General features: G+C 39.7%; 1 protein-coding gene across 3 annotated transcripts in view; it reads left to right on the forward strand.

Moving 5' to 3' along the window:
• Positions 1-19360, forward strand: part of CCDC25 (coiled-coil domain containing 25) — a 34131-nt gene that overhangs the window by 2549 nt on the left and 12222 nt on the right. For 2 of the 3 annotated variants that reach the window (XR_012065865.1, XM_006203202.4), the window contains exons 2-7: positions 2352-2399; positions 6010-6049; positions 9383-9434; positions 14373-14448; positions 18146-18249; positions 18458-18660. Coding sequence is in view for 2 of the 3 variants with exons in the window: in XM_006203202.4 (XP_006203264.2) it covers positions 2352-2399; positions 6010-6049; positions 9383-9434; positions 14373-14448; positions 18146-18249; positions 18458-18660 (523 nt within the window). In the remaining variant the exon portion in view is untranslated. The remainder of the gene's footprint in view (positions 1-2351; positions 2400-6009; positions 6050-9382; positions 9435-14372; positions 14449-18145; positions 18250-18457; positions 18661-19360) is intronic. The other variant, XM_015238278.3, reaches the window with a different exon arrangement.

The raw sequence follows: 19360 nt of genomic DNA on the forward strand, positions 1-19360 counted from the left end.
TTCACCCCTTTGTCTTTCTCTACCTCCCTCTCTCTCTACACACTCACACACAGATTTTTTTTTTCACCTGAAACATTGTTAGTAAGTTGAATTTTACCTTTAAATACTTCAGGGTGTTTTTCCTAAATCAGGAATATTCTCTTGGCAAAAAGATACTTTTCATTATCAAAGTTAAGAAATTGTCATTGCAGCAATACTGTTATCTAATCAGCAGCTTTTATTCCATTTTCATCAGTGTCCTAATAATGAATTTAGAACAAAGGAAAATTACAAATCACTGTTGCATTCTTTGTCATTCATTACCCTTTGGCGTCTTCTTATCTGGAGCAGTTGCTCAGTCTTTGTCTCTCCTGACATTGTCAGTTGGATTATTTTATAGAACGCCCCTCAGCTTGGACTTGTAGCAGTTTTGTTCTTAATCACCTCATTTTATAGATCAGCCATCCACACCATCATCTGTCATCCTCTTGGTGGTAATTTAGATAGCTTGGCCTGCAGAAACAGCTTTATTTTAATCACTTAAAAATTACCTTTATTCTGATTACAAACATCTATACATTTTGTAAGCAAGTAGACAAGATAACTATTGTTAACAGTTAAATGTGTATCCATCCACACTTTAAAGAAAACAGGTGCATATATTTAAATTACATATAAATGTGTTTATACACAATTAACCTATCTTTTACAAATTGAACCTTACTGTATATAGGTACACAAAAGTACTGTTCTGCTACTTAATTTCTTCACCTACCCTTTTTAATGGGTTCATGGTATTTTGTTTATTGATGTTCTATAGTGTGTTTAGCCAGTCTTAATTAATGAGTGTTTAGGTTCTAAAAAAACCATTGCCTGATGGTGTATTAATTAATAGGGTATATACTTGTGGTGGTGACATTATAGGATCAAAAGGGCATACAAATGTAATAATGGCCTAAGTATGCAGAGAGAATTTGAAACTTTTTTGGTTGTATTCCTGCACTCCTGGCATTTGTTATATGCTGTGCAAAGGGCTTACCAAGCTAATAAGATGCTCAGTTATAGGCAAGTATTTCTGTCAACTTGTCAACGCAAACAACCTCTGCTTTCAAGTCCTCTCTCTCGGCCACTTCCAAGTAATTATGGACTGTGTCATCATAACTGCTAGCTGAAGGAATTGAGACTTTTCCGTCCCCAAGAGAGACAAGTGTGGCTGATCATTTAAGGAGCGTCTTATCACTGAAAGTACAGGCAGTCCCGAATTTAAGGGTCTGTACATGAAAGAGTGCTGCTCCGTGGCCTTCAGAGCTCCACTCACACAGTAAGTCCATGCTCTGGAGCGACAGCCGCAGACTGCCCAGCCCAGCCTTGCACCCGTCTGCTGGGCTTTGTAGACAGCGGCCCAGGAACTGTTAATTCAGGAGTCGAGATCCAAGTGGGGTCTGACAGGTTTTGGTAGATCAGCTTGGAAACCCAGTACCCAATTAGAGTTTAAATTAGGAAACCTATCTGTTTGGCTCCAGATGGAGGAGGCCCACGTTAAAACACACTAGCTCAGTAAAGCAAATGTCTTCCCTAAGGTGAGTCATACCCAGAATATTCGGTTTGATTTAGGGTGGTGGTTCCTAACTAATGTGGCTGACTTCACATGAAAATCACTAAAAGAGATCTTTTAAAAAAAACGCCAGTCCTCAGAGGTTTGGATTTGGTTAGTCTTAGGAGGAGCTGGGGCATAGTTAGGTGATACTAATGTGTAATAGGGCTCAGAATTACTGATTAGAAGTTTGAGAGCTGTGTTTCCCCTGAATGTGGCAGGGAGCTTGTAATATGCAGCACACCTGGAGCATAACGAATATTGGCTAAATAAAATTATGAAAAATAAAACTTGTGCCTAAGTATAGGAACCTATTTTTAAATGGTTGAAGTGAAGGTTTTGGCTTGTTTTTTTTTAAGCTATTTATACATATATACATATATATTATTGAAGTATAGTCTTTTTATAGCTATTTTGTAGAAGGCAGAAGTATAGGACTGTACTGGAATTGCACTGAACTGTATCCTTGAGAAAGTAGGAAAGTAGCCATTTTTAATAAGAATTAGGAAACTTTTTCTGTTTGGACCAGATAATAAATATTTTAGACTTTGTAAGCCACATACAGTCTCTCTAGCTTCTTCTTTTTGCTTCTTTCAATCTTTTGAATGTATAAAAATCATTCTTAGCTCCAGGGCTGTCCAAAAAACAGGGCTGGATTTGACCTGTGGGCCATGTTTTGCCAACCCCTAATCTAAGCATTTGTCACTTGTTTTTCCCGTGAAACAGTTTTGTTGGTGATGAAGTTACCTAACTATGTCTCATTTTTGTTTTGCCCTAGTTAACTCAGCTGCCTACACTATTTACATGGGAAAAGATAAATATGAAAGTAAGTTTTCAAAAGCATTTGATTTTGAAATTTCCAGCGGGTAAGTGTTAATTGCCTTTTCTCCCCATGGTTTATTGGACATGAATTTTCAATTAACTCCTACTAACTAACCAGTTATAAGGAATTCCAGTTGATTAACTTTCCTAGAATTTAGTTCTGTTAAGTATTTGAACTAATTGGACCATATGTTGCTGATTAGAAACTTACAAAGAGTTTTGTGGTATCGTTTGATTTAGGGTGATGTGAGTCAGAGGTTAACCTGTGCTAGTTTTCATCAAATAAAAATAATCTGTGGCTTGGACTTTGGAAAGATCATTTTCTGTACATTTTATTATCTTATTATATTATAATATTTGTATTTATATCTATCTCTGGAGATCCCCAAAGCTGCCTCCTTCCTGCCCTGGGAACACTCCATGGCTGGGTGGCTCTGCCTTCAGTAGTCTGAGAGCTGCCTCATTCACTGCAGTCACCTTTCTTTAACAACCCCAGGTGTTACTTTGTTTTTTCCTATTCTAGAACCGTCAGTGTTCTAGGTGCAGTTTGTAACTGACAGTTTAAACTTGATCCTCTAAAAGAGGCAAGTGGAGCATTCTTCAGTGTGAGACATTTGCTATTAACAAAATAAATAAGGCCCCAAGTTAAAAGATGTCAAAAACAGTGGTAAGTTATGTATAACTTATATGTACCTATGTATACAGTCATATAAAAACATGTCATATGTATATAGTTACATATACTAAGTATATATAGTTAGCATATATGTACATATAATATATAATACATAAAATGTATAAAACATGATAAATATGATGTGATCTATATAATAGTTGTATAATTATGTAGTTATAAATCAGATCCATGTAACAGTTTAGAACCTTGCTGTGAAACTGGGAGCCATAAAGTGGAATCAGTATAAGCAAGATTGTTACATCCTAGCCAAGGGAAAAAACAAAAACAACATAAAATAACTAATTTTTAAACAGTTTTTCCATATAAAGATTTATGACATCGACTCTGGGTGTGACTTAATGGAGATGCAGTCTGAAGCATATTGATACTTGAGTTTGGTATTTCTTCTAGTCACACATAAGTTGTCGTGGGTGATTTTTCTCGTAGCATCCTCCTGATGCTGAGGAGGGGATGCTTTCTCTGTGTTACACTGAGCAGTAAGGCACAGTTACAGGAGCCATCGGTATCTACAGTAGGTATGGATCCAAACCCGACCAAATCCGCTTTCCCCTCTACCACACGAAGGCTGTAAGTCCAAGGCGTAGGTCCCTGAGAAGCATCGAAGGCAGAGACGGTGTGAGTTTGGCCCTGTGCAGCTCTGGGGAGGGGGCTCTGTGTATTTTTACAGTGAAGGGCTGCCTTGGTTCACACAGATGGGCTGCCAGTGGTCCTGACTAAGACGGCTGTGCCAGTGACATTCCCGCTGTGTCTTCTTTTCCTTCCGGTTTAGTTTGCTATATTTACTGGGGCTTGTCTGTGTGAGCCCACGTGCCAGCCTCTGTGAGTGTCCGAAGAGGAAGACTGATTCTGTGCTTTCACAGTATTCGCTCGGGTGGAGGAACACGAAAGCAAATAGGGGCCAATTTTGCTGTGAACCAAAACTGCTCTAAAAAATAAAGTATAAAAAAATTATGGGCAAAAAAAGTAATATTAATAACAAATGCTGTAGATGTAGTGGTGGGAGAGAGTACATGTGGTTAGGAGAGTGGAGAAGGCTTTGTGGAGAACTGGGTGAGGATGGGCTAGATCGTGGAATCCCTTAAACCTCTGTTGTAGGAATTTATATCTGCAGGTACAGATCTAGTTTATGTCTACAGATTTAAATTTTGATTCTGTCTGGAGCCCACTGGAGTGGTGTTTTGCTGTCATTAAAATATGCGTAGAAAAAAAATCTGTGTATAGAACACTTTTCCCCAGGAACTCTTGGACTCATCAACTCTCCTAGTCTGCTTTGTAAGAACAGGATTACATTTTTAAGGTACCCTGTTCTCTAGTGCTCCTGGCACATCGCATTCATTTCTAACAGTCTTGATGACTTCAGACTGAGGGCTGGATGGAACATAAGTGAAATTTAAGTTGGATGATTTACTTTCACGAAAAAGCTTTCAGGTGTGTTCCTTTTATTAGCCAGCAGGTGTCACCAGGGAGCCAAACGTTGCCTGAATGAGGAAAAGAGGTTTTCATATTTCCCTTTTTCTGATGACCTGTTGGCTGTGTGCTCAGCTTCTCACTGAAGCTAGTAGGAAACCCTTTGGAAAACTCGGGGTGTCTGCAGTTGCTTTGAGCACCCTCACCCAAGAGGATACTCTGTTATCCTTTTCCTTGTCTGGAAAATAAATACCTCATTCAGGTTAGGTAGATTATATTTTCTTGAGCCCATTTTAAATCGTCATATATGAATCATTGTGTTTACCTTACACATTTTAACTTTGTGTTTAATACTTTAAAAATGCTTCTGTATTAAACACAATTAGTTACTAATTTAATATGGCTGTTAGAGGTATACATTGAGATAGCCTTTCTATAGTGATACATGTTATTAGCCTTTAAATATGTGTACATTTTGAATGAATACTTCACCTTTTTGAAATATACCTTAAAGAAATAATCAGGAATGTGGACATATTTGTCTAAAAAATATTTACTGAAGCATTAATTAAAGCAATCCAAATGTGAACAATAGAAAAGTTTATCCATGTGGTAGAATCAAGCAGTCATTGTTTCCAAAGAACTTTTTAAATTTTTACTTTATTTTCATCTAACAAATATATAGCGTAAAAATTCAAATAATAACAAAAAGCTTGTAGTAAAACACAGTTCCCTTCCTCATCCTTTCCAATACCCATGTTCCACCCCTAGGGACAGTTACTTTAACGTTTACCTGTCTTTTTTCTATTTTATTCTTGTTTTCATATGTAACAGAATTTTAGGTGGATTTCATTTTCTTTTGTATACTTCTGGTGTTTGTATAACCTAATTTTCTACAATTTTATAATTGAGAAGTTGTTTTTTTTTTTTTAAGAAGTAAAATACAATCCACTGGCTTTAAAGTTCTAGCAAAAACCATTTTAATGCATAGTATTATTACAGTGAATCAATTTTCTAATGCATCATCTTTGCTGCTCTGATTTGTGAGTGTTAGTTTTATCTTCAAATAGAAATATCTTTGAATTTTAGACTACGAGTATTATTAAAATTATAATTGTCCAATTGTCAAACTAGTTTTTACATTTTTTCCCTGTGTTTTCAAGCATCAAAACCTTTTTCTCCATTAAGGGAAAGAAAAAGTTTTGTGGAAAGGAATGTATGATAAATGTATGTATGATAAATTCTGGCATATTTCATTTAACCTTCTTTTTAAAAATTTTTTTTAAATTTTATCAAAGTATAGTTGATTTAAAGTATTATTAGCTTCAAGTGTTCAACACAGTAATTCAGTATTTTTTAGACTCTGCTCCATTTAAAGTTATTACAAAACAATGGCTGTATTTCTCTGTGCTGTACAATATATCCTTTGTGGCTTATTTATTTTAAATGTAGTGGTTTGTATCTCTTAAGACCTTCATTTTTCTTTTTTTCCTTTGTTCTCTCTCTGCAGATGAAGATCTGATAAAGTATGGCTGGCCTGAGGATATTTGGTAAGTAACAATTTTGGTTCTACTTTCTCTGGATCATTATTTACTTTCCTAGACTTGGCCAACCACCTGACTCCTATGATTAAAACTAGAACTCATGCTTTGTGTTTTGTTTATGAGTGTTCAGTGGTAAATAGCTGACTGTCAGCCCCCTTCATTTATAATTACCGCGGAAACTGAGCATGAGGTCTTAGGGTTAAATCTGGGGCCTGACCGCAAAGGCCTCGGGAGCATAGGCTGCCTTTTACCTCCTGTGTGTCTCCTCTCAGTAAATTCCTGAAACCCCGGCTCTCACACACTCAGACCACCCCTCTCGAGCGGGTGCATGAGGGCTTCACCAGAAGCAGTGGAGAAAATAGACCCAAGCTTCCACGTAGATGGAACAGACGGAGTGTCCGACCAGGTCCAGCTTTAAAAAAAATACAGACTGAATTCCCTTTGTCTTCCCGACAAAGACTTTAACCCTTGCTTGGCCTAGCCCCTACTCCCTCTTTCTAAAATAACTCATGGAAATTTTAAAAATAACAATACATGCTTTCTTAGCATCCTTCCAAAATAATTTTATTTTGCTGCTCACCAAACCCAGTCTAAGCTCAGAGATCTCCAGATGTGCCACAGGAGCTAAGAATGATTGTTCCTGTAGTTATCTGCTGTCAGGGGCAGAAACACCTGCACAGAAAAGGTTACATGTTCAGATGCACCATGAAAGTCAATTTACCACAGCCTTTTATCTGACGTTTGAAAAAAAGAAAATTAGTAAGTGGAAGAGAAAGTTCCAATTTCCAACCTACACTTCATGTGTTATGACTTGGGTTTTCCATTGCATTAAGGTTTACCGTGTCTCAGAATGCTGTTTACCAACTTGGTGTGTGCAGGTGCCTGGACACTGACTTTGACACTTTAATGGTCTTGAGATTTAATACCTGTTGTCGGAAGTGACTGACTTTGACTTTCAGAAGCTATTCTAGGTCTGATGTGAGCTGGAATAGCCCACAATTTCAAGACCTGTTCCGGTTCATAAACTGTCAATCCTGGAAACGTTCCTGGTCAGACGTGTGGATCACTTGATCCACATTCCAGGGCAGATTTTCAACCTGAGCCACTCTGACGTCGACTCTGGAACTTAACCTCTGTGAATGTCAGCATCTGAGTTTACACCTGAAAGCCTCCTGAGGTGCTTTTAAGCAAAGGATTTTTCTAGGGTTAAATGAGAACAGAATTAAATTCATCTTAAAAAAAAGGGACATGGCAAGAGTGTGCGGTTACTACCTCCAAACTCCCTGATAAGTAGTATTTCCAGAGACCCTACCTGAAGCAGTTAAACCAGCCAGCTTTGGGTTCCCTGCACCTCTGCACACTCAGGTCATGGATGCTCAATTATTGACGTTTCTAGTCTCTGCCTTCAGTAAAGGGTGATAGTGATTAAGCAGGGAGAGGAAGGTAACAAGAGAAGGAACTAGGGAACTAATTGGCCGAATTTAACCTCTGAGGCAGCATTTGCGGAGGTTCTAAAAGGTTTTTAAGGAAACTTGCTCAAGATAGTTTATTTACAGAGCTGGCTTTTTTGTTTGTTTGTTTTACATTTCAGTCAAAGCCCCATAAGTCCATGTGTTCCCCCTGCCCTCTCTAGCGGTTCCTGTGAGAAGATCAGCAGTGATATTCCTGTGTGTGTTTTAGTACTTTGACTACCTGTGTATGAACCCAGTAGATAGATATTGAGCTATTTGTGTATTTCTTTTCACAAAATTCCACATCAGAGACTTTAAAGAAAAATCAGAATATAGTTGAGCTATTATGGATACACAGGAAAGAGTTGTTGTAAATAGAGAACTGTCTTAAAATAAATTGGAATGGGAGAAATTTTCTAGTTGAGCTTGCTTACTAATGGGGTATATTTTCCTAAGATGCTGAAAGAGGGTGATGAGATACAATTTCTAGATTTCAGAAAAAAAAGGTGGAAAATGCCAAGCGAAGATGATCATCGGTAAGAATCACTTACAGGAGAATGCAAATGACTAAATTAACCAATAGGAAAAAATTAATCAAACTAAGATTATATATTCATTTCTGGCTATCAGTAACGGTTAAGAATAAAACCGAGAGTCATCATAGATGCTAAAACTAACATTTTTCTACATCCAAAGTGACTAGCAAGATGCTTAACCTTAAAGAGGACATTGGAAACAGAATAATCTTAATCTTTATGTAGAATCACACTGCCTACCTCTTGGACGAGGTGTGAGGTTGTAGCCATTTCAGTTCTAAAAAATCCAGTAATGCTAAGAAAATGTCTAGAGAAATATATAATGGGATGTCATGATGCCTCCTTAGGGTTTTACTGAACACTCCTCAGTCCGGAAAGGTAAGGACTAAGGAAGAGATGACTAAAGTTAACAGAGTCACAAGGTGCTGGTGGTGTGTGACCATTGTCTGTTAGCATTCTGGAGGCATCTCTGGGTGTTGGAAAGAGAAGTCAGCTTCATTTGGTGAATTGTAAATATGAAAAACTTAATATCCCAAAATGTTGGACTTGGTGAAATCATTAATTTTAATTGGTGACTGATAGAGCCTTAATGTAAGATAAATAAGGGACATTGGGGTGGGAGGGCATTCTGAATTTAGGACAGTGTTGTAACCAGCAATCACCCTGCTCTCCCAGGACAAGTATATTAGTGCCATTGTTGGACGTAAGTCTGGATGAATTGTTGATTTGTGCTGTGGTCTGCTTACTGTCTTCAGTCTTCACTTGACTCTCCCAACTCTGATTGGCATTCTCTTTGGATTGTTTTGCCTTCGCTGGAAATTCGTGTTGTCCCAAACCAAACCTGTCATCATTTTTCTAAGCTGGCACCCTCTGCAGCTGTAAGGGGTTTCTGTCAGTGATCCAGCGAGTCTCCCAGGCTTACGACACTGGAGTCTCGATGACTTCTCTCATTCCCTTCTCTTCTCACCTAAAGTTCCTTTCCTAGTTTTTGCTCTAAGTCCTGTGTTTCAGCCTGGGACCCACCAAATCTCAGCTCATCAGTGAAGCCTTTGGTCACCGATGGCTCTTTCTCATTTGAGAACTCACCCATCCCAGGGCACTTAACACGTATTGTCTCTTGTGCTCATCTTGGCACTGAGTCTCACGCAGCCACGGAACTTCCCACGTTTCTCTCACCGCTCCCGTTTGATAGCGAGCCCTGCGGCCACGGTGACTGTGTCTTATGCTCCGCGTTGGGCTTAGTGCATGGTAGGCACCGAGTCCACATTTCGGATTGGAACGCTTTAATGCCCGTGGCCTGAGGAGCTGGTTATCGTGTACGTCTTGCTAAAAGTGGTTTTCATTCTTCGTAGGTTTCATGTGGACAAACTCTCTTCGGCTCATGTATACCTTCGATTACATAAGGTAACTGGATTTAAACATGGATTCATGACTTTTTCTTCATCATATCTTGTCCTCTATCCTTTTTTTTGTAAGTAAGCTGCTTTAAAGTAGTAAGTATGTACAAAAGTCTAAAAATTAGCAAATGAAGAGATGTCTTCCCCCAACCCAGAAAATCAGCCAGAAATTTTGGTGATTTTTGAGGCTTGGAAGGGGACACAGTACATACTTCCGGCCAGAGGCACTGTCTTGTCCTGCCAGCTGAAGTGTGCTGTGTGTTGCCTCTGCTTTCTCTCCCTCTCATTTCAGTTGACATTTCTGTCTTCTCCCGGGGAGATCATATTGTGATTCCTTTTTCTCAGACTCATGTGACTCTCCTGTCTCACCAAGGGCAGATGCTCCTAGTTGTCAGGGGCTTCTCTGGGAAATGTAAAACAGCATTATCGTAGTAAAGGAAAAAGATTTAATGTTCCCTAGTAACATAAAACCACTATTTTTCCAACCTGTCTCTACATTCATATATTTTATATAGTTGAATCATAAGGTATAGATAATTATAATGTGTATTGCTTTTTTAAAATGTTTATTTTGGAATGATTTAAGATTTACAGAAAAGCTGCAGAGATAATGTGAGTTCCTGTATCTCCCCCGTCCAGTTAGCACTGTTGTTAACGTCTCACATTACCATGGTAGATTTGTCAGAACTAAGAAACCAACATTGGTGCATCGCTGTTAACTAACCTCTGGACTCTATTTTGATTTCTCTGATTTTTCCATTAATGTCCTTTTTCTGTTCCAGGATCTGGTCCAAGGTCGCACATTGCATTTTAGTTGTCATGTCTGCCTAGTCTCTGGTCTGTGACAGTTTCTCACTGTTTCCCTGTTTGTCATGACCTTGACGGTATGAGGGGTACTGGTCAGGTTTTTATAGGATGTCACTCAATGAGGGTTTATCTGATGTTTTTCTCATGACTAGATGAGTTACAGGTTTGGGGGAGAAACAGCACAGAGGTGAGGTGCTCTTATCCCATCATGTCAGGGGTACATGCATTAACAGGACTTACCACGATGGTGTTAACCTTGATCTCCTGGCCAGGGTAGTGTTTGCCAGGTTTTTCCACTAGAGAGTTGCTTTTTCCCCCACTTCCACACTGTATTATTTGGAAGCAGGTCACTAAGTCCAGTTCATACTCAAGGGGGAGAGGATGGAATTAAGCTACACATCCTGGAATGGGGGGTGTCTGCATATATTGTTTGAAATTCTTCTGTAGGGAAGAGTTATCTCTTCTCCCCCATGTATTTAATTCAGTCATTTGCTTATATCAGTACAGACTCCTTTTTTTTTTTTTTAATACTTTGGGTTAGAATCCAGTACTATGTTATTTTGTTACTAAACTTGTCCCTGCTATGACTCTCTCACCTTGGCTCCTGTGTTCCTCTGACATACTCCTGTCATTTTGGTGTTGAGCATGTCTCACTTTCTGGCACTGCAAGACGCTGCAGGCTCATCTTGTGTTTTCTTTGCCCCAGCGCTAGCACTAGCCATCTCTCCAAGGAACCTTGGTTCTTTTTATTGGGAAATGGTATTTAGAAATCAAGATCTGGACTCTGAATGTGCTCATCGCTACTGGAGTGTCATTGCTTCTAGGCCCTCTCACCTGACAGAGCTGGAAAATACATGTATGTACACAAGGTGTGTTAGCAATTCATGTGAATAAGGGTTTCTGTGTCTACGTGCAGCTACACAGGTGCGCCTACTGATGTCTCTGATGACTCCGTTACCACAGGGGCCTTTCTCACCTTCCTTCCTTGCTTATCTATTACTTCCTCCTCAGACAGTGGGAAGCCTGGCTTCCCACCATCCACCATTGTTTGCTTATTTGAATCTAGTATATGTGGAAGTAGTTTCAGATTTGTTAATCTGTATCCCCATAAGAAACAACTTTATCAGCTAAAGTACAGTGTTTATGTGCAGTTATTTTAGGGTTTTGCCTTACAGTTTCCATTTCAAACACTGTTTTTCAAAGTTACTTGTAAGTACCTTTTCCCCCAGGCTTTTCAGTGATATTATGTCATGCACTTAGATTATTTTGTCTTGGTCTGCATTCCACCTTGGCATTCCCTTGGTTGATTGTGTTACTTTTAAAGCTACAGTTTATAAAGTTTTTCATCTTACTGTATCATTTGCACATTGATTGTTTTGACTGGCTGCTTTGAGCTGATAATATGCCACAGTTAATTTGAGAGCCCCCTTGTCGGATTATAAATTGCTTACAGTTTCACCATTATTAATCCCCAACAAGAAATATTTTTATGAACTACTTTATGTTTTTCTTTTGAATTTTTTTAGAATAATTCTCAGAAATGAAATTACTGGGTCAAAAGATAAAAACATTTTGGGAAATAAAAAGGTAACTCCTTTTATGCCAGATTGCCCTTTGAAAATACTGTGCTGGCTTAAAATTCTATCTGATAGATATACATAGATTTTCCAAAACTTTTTTGGAATTTTATAACTTAAGAATAGCACCCTTTTGACCATTTTAATAAACACAAGGTGCTACTTCATTATACTTAGAATATTTACTTTCTTTTTAATTTTTAATTATTTTTTATTTACTTTTAAATTTACTTAATTTTTACTTACTTTTAAATTTACTAGCAAGGTTAAACATTGTGCCCCATGTTACTTATCCTATTTATATTTTTGAGAACCATATTGTAAAGGAGAAGAGGAAGATTGTGAACTCAGTGCTGGAAAAAAATTCTGAGTTTTCCCAGGCCATTCTTTGCCGTTTTGGAACGATTTTAAGTTTAGAGAAGATAAAAGTATGGTGTTACCAACTTTCCTTTTGGTTCAGATTAAATTTTTTTCCTTTGGGTTCTGCTGTGTCAGAAATGGAAATACTGGTGGTAGTCTCAAGTTCACATTATCACCAGTTATTGCTTGTTTGAACAGAAGTTTGATTTCATTTTCTTTTGGAAGCACATAATGTGCTTGATGAAAATGTGTGCTCCTTAAGGAACTTTTACCTAGTTGATCTCCAGCAGTAAACGGCATAGCTCTTTGTGCTTAGCAGGTACCAAGTGAGCATTAGAGATGCAGTAAGACTAAGTGATTCAGAACCCAGATTCTGGAGCCAGACTGCTGGCTTTGAATCCTGCCTCCGCTGCTTACTAGCTGTGTGACTTTGAGTGAGATATTTAACTGTGCCCATTTCGTCATCTGGAAAAGGGAGCTAGTCGTCCATATCTTACCGGGTTGTTGTGAAGATTAAATGAGCTACCATAACTGAAGCATTTAGAATAACACCTGGCATATGCTAAGTGCTATGTGTGTTCATTCTTTTTTTGTTGAATTGAATTCACCCCAAACGTTGAAGACCATGGATATTCAGCAAGTGTTTTTTCCTAGGCTCCTTTGATTTTTGAAAGCCTATAGGAAAGCCTCACTTATTGAGAGGTTTCTTATCTCATTCACATAGATGACACAAAGCCCACAGTCAAAATTCTGGCCTTTACATGTTGAGGGTACCTTGGATTCTCCCTGCAGAGTTTGTTTACTCGGACTTTGCATACTGCTGAGCTGGATGGTTTTGTTTGTTCTGGTCTGCTCATATCACATTAGAAGTAGGAAAACGAAGAGGAGGGGCTTCAGGAGTAGCAGTAGCTACAGGGGGTGGGAAGGGGTACTGGGCAGAGCCTGATATCAAGGACTAAGAAACAAGATCTCCGTAAGCACCGTTCTCTGCGGCCAGTTGTGCTGTAGTCCGAGGTTCGTCTCTCAGCTCTGACACTTACTCGATCTGGGAGACCTTGGCCCAGTTACTTAACCTCGCTGAGCTTCATCATCTTCATTGGTAACACGAGCATAATACTGTCCATTCCCTATGGCTCTTCACTCTGTGTACCTAACATTCAAAAGTGTGTATTCAAAAAGTGGTAGCTGTTGTTTTGTTTTTTAATTACTCATTGATTTGCTTATTATAGGATCAGTCAGCTTCTGTGTGTTCAGAAGCCCCTGAAGGCACCCACTGTCACTTTATCATAGCCTAGTGTAATGGCTGATACTCATAATGATGGCATTGTGTTATCAAGATGGTAAATTCGGAATCCTCTATTTAAGCGGTCAGGGAATTGCCCAGGATAAGGTATGTCATTGAAGTAGTGACAAACTTACATCACTAATTTTTTGGGTCAAAATTTAGGTATCTGAGAGACTCCTGTTTTAAAACATTTTAAGAAAAAAATTAGAAACAGAGTGAATAAACTTAATTTACCTCGAATATTTAGGTAGATAAAGTGTTTCATTCCATGTAGAAGTGCTTCTGCAATCTCATACCTAACAGGAGCCAGAGCTGTGTTGATATCCACCAGCTCTTGCCTCTGAAATATTTTTGTTCTTTTGGAATGACTGCTTATTCAGCTTTGATTTTGATATGTTATCTGTAAAGAGAGTGAATCAACGTTTTTTTCTCCATTATGGTGGAAGGTGGTATCTAACACATCAGGAGCTTGGTTCCTGATTAATGCTGAGGACTTAACCAGATGATGGAGACCCAAAACTATAAAATGTCTCTTGAGAGGGAGTTATGGGGACCTCAGCTAAGAAGACTTCCTATTGTGAAAAATAAGCACCATTTCCCTACAAGGTTTCTAAAAGTTAGAATGAGAAGAAAGAAAGAAAAATTATTCAGACATAAATACAGTTAATATTTTGGCGGTTTTCTTTCATACCCTGTTTTTTTTCCCCCACTTACTAAGTATCAGTATTGCTGACTTCTCTTAGTTTAAATAAACATTTCCATAATGGACTTCGTTTTTCAATATTCTGAAATGCAGCTGAAGAACCCCTGCTTCTAATAAAATTGTGCCTAGTCAGATAGCAGAGCCCTATTAACAGTGCTCCAGTATTGATCAGGAGCAAGGTTGTCAGCGATTGGGTTTATTTTTGTGTTTCAGGGGGAGAAAATAGAAGACATTCCCAAGGAAGTACTGATGGACTGTGCCCATCTTGTGAAGGCCAATAGCATTCAAGGTCAGTTTTGCTGGAGGAGTTTTCAGAAGTAGCACCACTTTCTCTGTGTCTGAAATTATATCGTAGAGAACGGATGGCTGACTTTGGCTGGAGTCAAAGGGATAACGTGTAATATGCCTCTCCCCTGGTTTGTTCTTTCAGATGGCAGTTGTGCTACCTGTCAAAGAACTAAAAACCAATCTCCCTCCCCCTAATGTTCATGGCCTTGTCTCGACTCTTTCTACCCTGTTTTCCTTACCTTGAATAGAAAGTTGTCTAGACTGCCTACACTTAAGGTAATTTACAGAAACACTTTTGGAAGTTAGATTATGCTAATAGCTAAGCAAGAGATGTGTCTCATGGCTTTCTTTGTAATGTTTGATGTCTTTATTTCCATTATTTGTTACTAGAGCCTAGAACCCAAGTTTCCAAATCACTCTTTCCTACTTTTTCTTTCTTTCCTTCTCTCCTTACGTACTTTTTTCTCTCTGTAAACTGAAGGTATCAAGTCCATTGATCTTTTTATCTCCCAGAGAATCTTACCGAGTTGGTCTGGGGTGATGTGTGAGAGTCAGTATTTTTACAGTGCCCTCCAGGCGACTCTAGCGTGCAAAGGGCTTTGAGACAGTCGGCCTACATGTTTTAGGTAGGACCTGTAGTACTGCGCTTGGTGCTTATTTGTTTCCACTGTACAGGGTTTAATCCATCAATAGTCAGTACAGGTCAAGAAGGATGATTGATGGAGTAGAGGTGGGAGTTAAAAAGGGGAGCCGGGAGGTGGTGTTCTGCTAAGGATGATTGAGCTAGTAGATTGGATTTTAGTTGTAGGACATACTCCTGGATAGAATGGAGGTAAGTTTGGTAGGATATGAAGTTGAGGGATGATCCAGAGGATTGGGAAAAAATACGGTCTGCATAGAAGATAAGCATGGGGCAGACACATAGCCGACAGCAGGTACCAGGGGTCAGTAATCACAGGATAAGAGCTGGGCAGTGTATACCCCTTCCCCATCACTTAGACTGCATTTCCTGAATCTCACTCGGGCAGCTTTACTGAGTCAGGTACCTAGCCTAAGAAAGTGGAAATCGTGTCTCGTAGAGCCACTCATTTTCAACTCCATAAATCATTAAATTGCAGTTGTTTTTAGGACATTCCATTTTTATGAGTAGAAAAGAGTTTCTAAGGTTTCCAGTTAAGATCTCTGGTTATTGAAATGAAAGTAATAAAAATTGAAACCATCATTATTCTCTTTCTTTGTGTGTTGCAACCGCTTTCACGTGTTTTTGTCCCCTTCCTATGCCCCTGGCTTGCAGATGTGACTTTATTAAGAGAGCTTTGGACTCGTTATTCTTGGCCCAGCCTCCCTCTTCTTAATCTCTTTCTAGTGTACTAGTTCTCGAGAAAACAAAAGAGGACGAAAGAGTCATGACACTGAATCGCTCTCTCCTCTTAGCCCCACAGGGGTAGCTCACTTAGCAGAATGAGGAGCTAAGCCCAAGGCTCTCACTCTCGGGGGTCAGTAGCAGGGGATGCTGAGGAGCAGAAGATTGTCTTTGCTGTGAGGTTTGCCGAGTGCCCTCTGTTTGCGTCCAGTGCCATTAAAATATTTTCCTCCCTGGTTGAGCACCTTCAGTGCTATTTGTCGTCATAGAATCGAGTCCGTCTCTTCTGTATTCATTTTACAATCTCTTGCCAGATTAAACTTTCTAAAAGCTTAGACACTTTCTGTGACACCCCTCAGCTTGTCTATACAGTTCGGTCCAAACTTCCTAAGCAGGCGTGTAAGCTTCTCTGATCTGACTAGACTTTGTTCCCTTCATATATTTCAGAGTCCAGTCACAGCAAACTTTGCTGTTTTCCTGCCTTATGTCTTTGCTTATGTTGTTCCCTCTGCCCTCAGTTTTGTCTGCTGCTCAGGCATCACACGTCTAGATCCATGCTGAGGTTCAAGGTCCACACAGTGATTGTAGTACTAGTAATAATGGCTAACACTGAATGTTCGTTACATGCCTGGCACTGCCAAAAACATGACAGGTGATTCATTTATCAACCCTACTGTGCTAGGTATTATTTTCATTTTACAGGTGAGGAAGCCGAGCTTAAAGAATTAAGAATTAAGGAACTTAATCTCTCCCGTGGCTCCTTTCTCTTCCCCCAGCTCTGCGTGACCGCTGCCCTCTCTGACTACCTTAGCTCTCTACCTGTATCTCTTCCAGAATCATTTGATGACTTCTGCTTTTAGTTGAAGTTATTAATGTACTTATCTGCTCTCCTTAATCTTGGAAGGCAAGATCCATTATCCGATCCATCTTTGTATCTCCCACAATGGAGATTTTTTTTTTAACTTAATTCTGAAAAAAAATTTTAAACCTACAGAAAAGTTGCTAGAAAAACACAGCTCTTGTATGCCTTTCATTTAGATTCAACTTTTTTTTCTATATTTGTTTACTTTCTCTCTGTAATATACTCAATGGTTTTTTTAGCTGAACCATTTGAAAGAAGATTGTAGACATCATGACTGTTCAGCATGTCCTAAGAAGGACATTGTCTTAAGTAACTGCATTACAAGGATCAAATTCAGGAAATGGATAGAATACTGTTATCTGATATAGAGTCCATGTGTAAGTTTTGTCAGTTGCCCCACCGCTGTCCCTTTATAGCATTCTTTTCTGATCCAGGATCATGTGTTATATTTACTTGTCATGTCTCTCTAGTCTCCTTTAATCTGGACATATCTCTGTCTTTCAAGATATTGGTGCTTTCAGAGTGGAGACCACTTTGGTTTGGTCCGATGCTTCCTGTTCAGTAGGGTCACACTGCCCATTTTCTGGTGGGAATACTACGTAAGTGAAGTCTTGTACATGACAGTTAGGAGGCACATGGTGCCAATTTGCCTCCTTTTTGGTGATGTTAGCTTTGATCGCTTAGGTAAGGTGATGTTCACTAGATTTCCTCAATGTATGAGGTGATTTAACAAACATTGAAATATATTGCTATCTAATTTGGAAGGGCCTTAGAGGACCAGTGATTAAACTGTAATTCTTGGAGCTACCTGGGAAGCTGTCAGACAGAGGGGAAACGTGAAGTAGGGTTGGTCAGGGGAGAGGAGGAGGAGGAGTGAACCAAGGATACCTGGCCCCTCTTTCTTCTGGAGCATCCCTGCTTTGATTGATAAGAGAGATTCCACTGCTAAAAGAAATAAAAAAGCAAAAAATGTACTAAACTAGTCCAATTTCCTCGTGTTTCAGATGAGATTCCAAGAGCCATGGGGACTCTTTCAAAGTGACACAGCTGTTTGGCAGTGGCACCAGGGTAGAATGCAGGTCTCTTGAATTTCAGGTCAATGCTTTTTGCTTTATCTTGCTGCTTAACCTTTATTAGATCAAGGACTCCTTTGAGAATTTGAGGAAACCTGTTTGGTCCTTTTCTCTTTAAAAACACTCGTAGTGAATTTTCCGTTCAACTTTAGAGTCTCAAAAGTCCCTGTAGCTGATCTGTAGACCCCTGCTTCCATCGTAACACTTGGGCCTGACTTGTTTGTCAGCTTTACCATTTGCCTCACTGGGTAGTTTTTTTTTTAAGACTATTTTGTGGTTTGAAACACCCGGTGGCTGGCCTTTTCCTTTGTCGGATATGATAGCTTATTTAATCACGGTTGAGGGGACACATTGCTCAGTGTCACTCTGCCTGCATGCTGAAGCCGGTCTTTCTCGGCAGGCTGCAAGATGAACAACGTTAATGTGGTGTACACACCGTGGTCTAACCTGAAGAAAACGGCTGACATGGATGTGGGACAGATAGGCTTCCACAGGCAGAAGGATGTAAGTGTCGTGCGTCCCCGGCAGTGGCAGCGCCCTGAGTGGGACATCTGTCTTTCCTGACACCTGTGCTGTGGAGGGCTCAGCATGATGCATGTTTCCTAAAGGGAGTCGAGCTGGGTTCCTAAGCCCCTGGAAAGCATCTGCCCTGTCCTGGGGGGAAGTACATAAAATAAAGATGCAGTATTTTCCCCTTCTGTCTCCCTCAAAGGTGAAAATTGTGACAGTGGAGAAGAAAGTGAATGAGATCCTGAACCGCTTAGAAAAGACCAAAATGGAGCGCTTCCCAGACCTGGAGGCAGAGAAAGAGTGCAGAGACCGCGAAGAGAGGAACGAGAAGAAAGCCCAGATTCAGGAAATGAAAAGGAGGGAAAAGGAAGAGACGAAAAAGAAGAGGGAGATGGACGAACTTAGGTATGTGGGAGCTGCGGCCTCGATGCCGCCCTGGGAGTCCTCACTGCTGGTTTTCATCAGGGATGAACCCTTAAGAATGAAACAGTTGGCCTTCCGTATCCACGGGTTCTGCATCCACAGGTTCAGTCAGACATGGATTGAAAATGTTCAGGGGTGAGAAAAAATTCCAGAAAGTTCCAAAAAGCAACACTTGAACTTGCCTTGTGCTGGCATTTACGTAGCATTTATGTTTATGACTATTTACGTAGCATTTACGGTGTACTAGGTGTTATGAGTAATCTACAGACGATTTAAAGTACATGGGAGGATGGATGTAGGTTTTAAGCAAATACTGCACCAGTTTATATAAGGGGCTTGAGCATCTGTGGATTTTGGTATCTGAGGGGTGTCCTGGAGCCCCCTCACTCCCACCCCCTGGATCCTGAGGGGCAGCTGTGTCCTAGTGGAGGGAGGACATATGATAAACTCAGAGCCTTAAATCAGTTAGAAAAAGGCATTTATGCTCCTGTGTTGGTCAGATGAATTGCCCTTTGGTAGGAGCAGGTTATGTGAGTCTACGAAATAAAATAGCTGATTTTATTCTTAGACAAACCATTACAGGTTATCTTTAGAGTTTGGTTTGTAACCATCTTCAGGAAAAGAAAAGATACTGAATGTTTAACATTAACCATCTATGCTCTTTGAAGGAAATTGTCTTAGC

The sequence above is a fragment of the Vicugna pacos genome, chromosome 31 (genome assembly GCF_048564905.1).
Source record: "Vicugna pacos chromosome 31, VicPac4, whole genome shotgun sequence".
Classification (NCBI taxonomy): Eukaryota; Metazoa; Chordata; class Mammalia; order Artiodactyla; family Camelidae; genus Vicugna; species Vicugna pacos.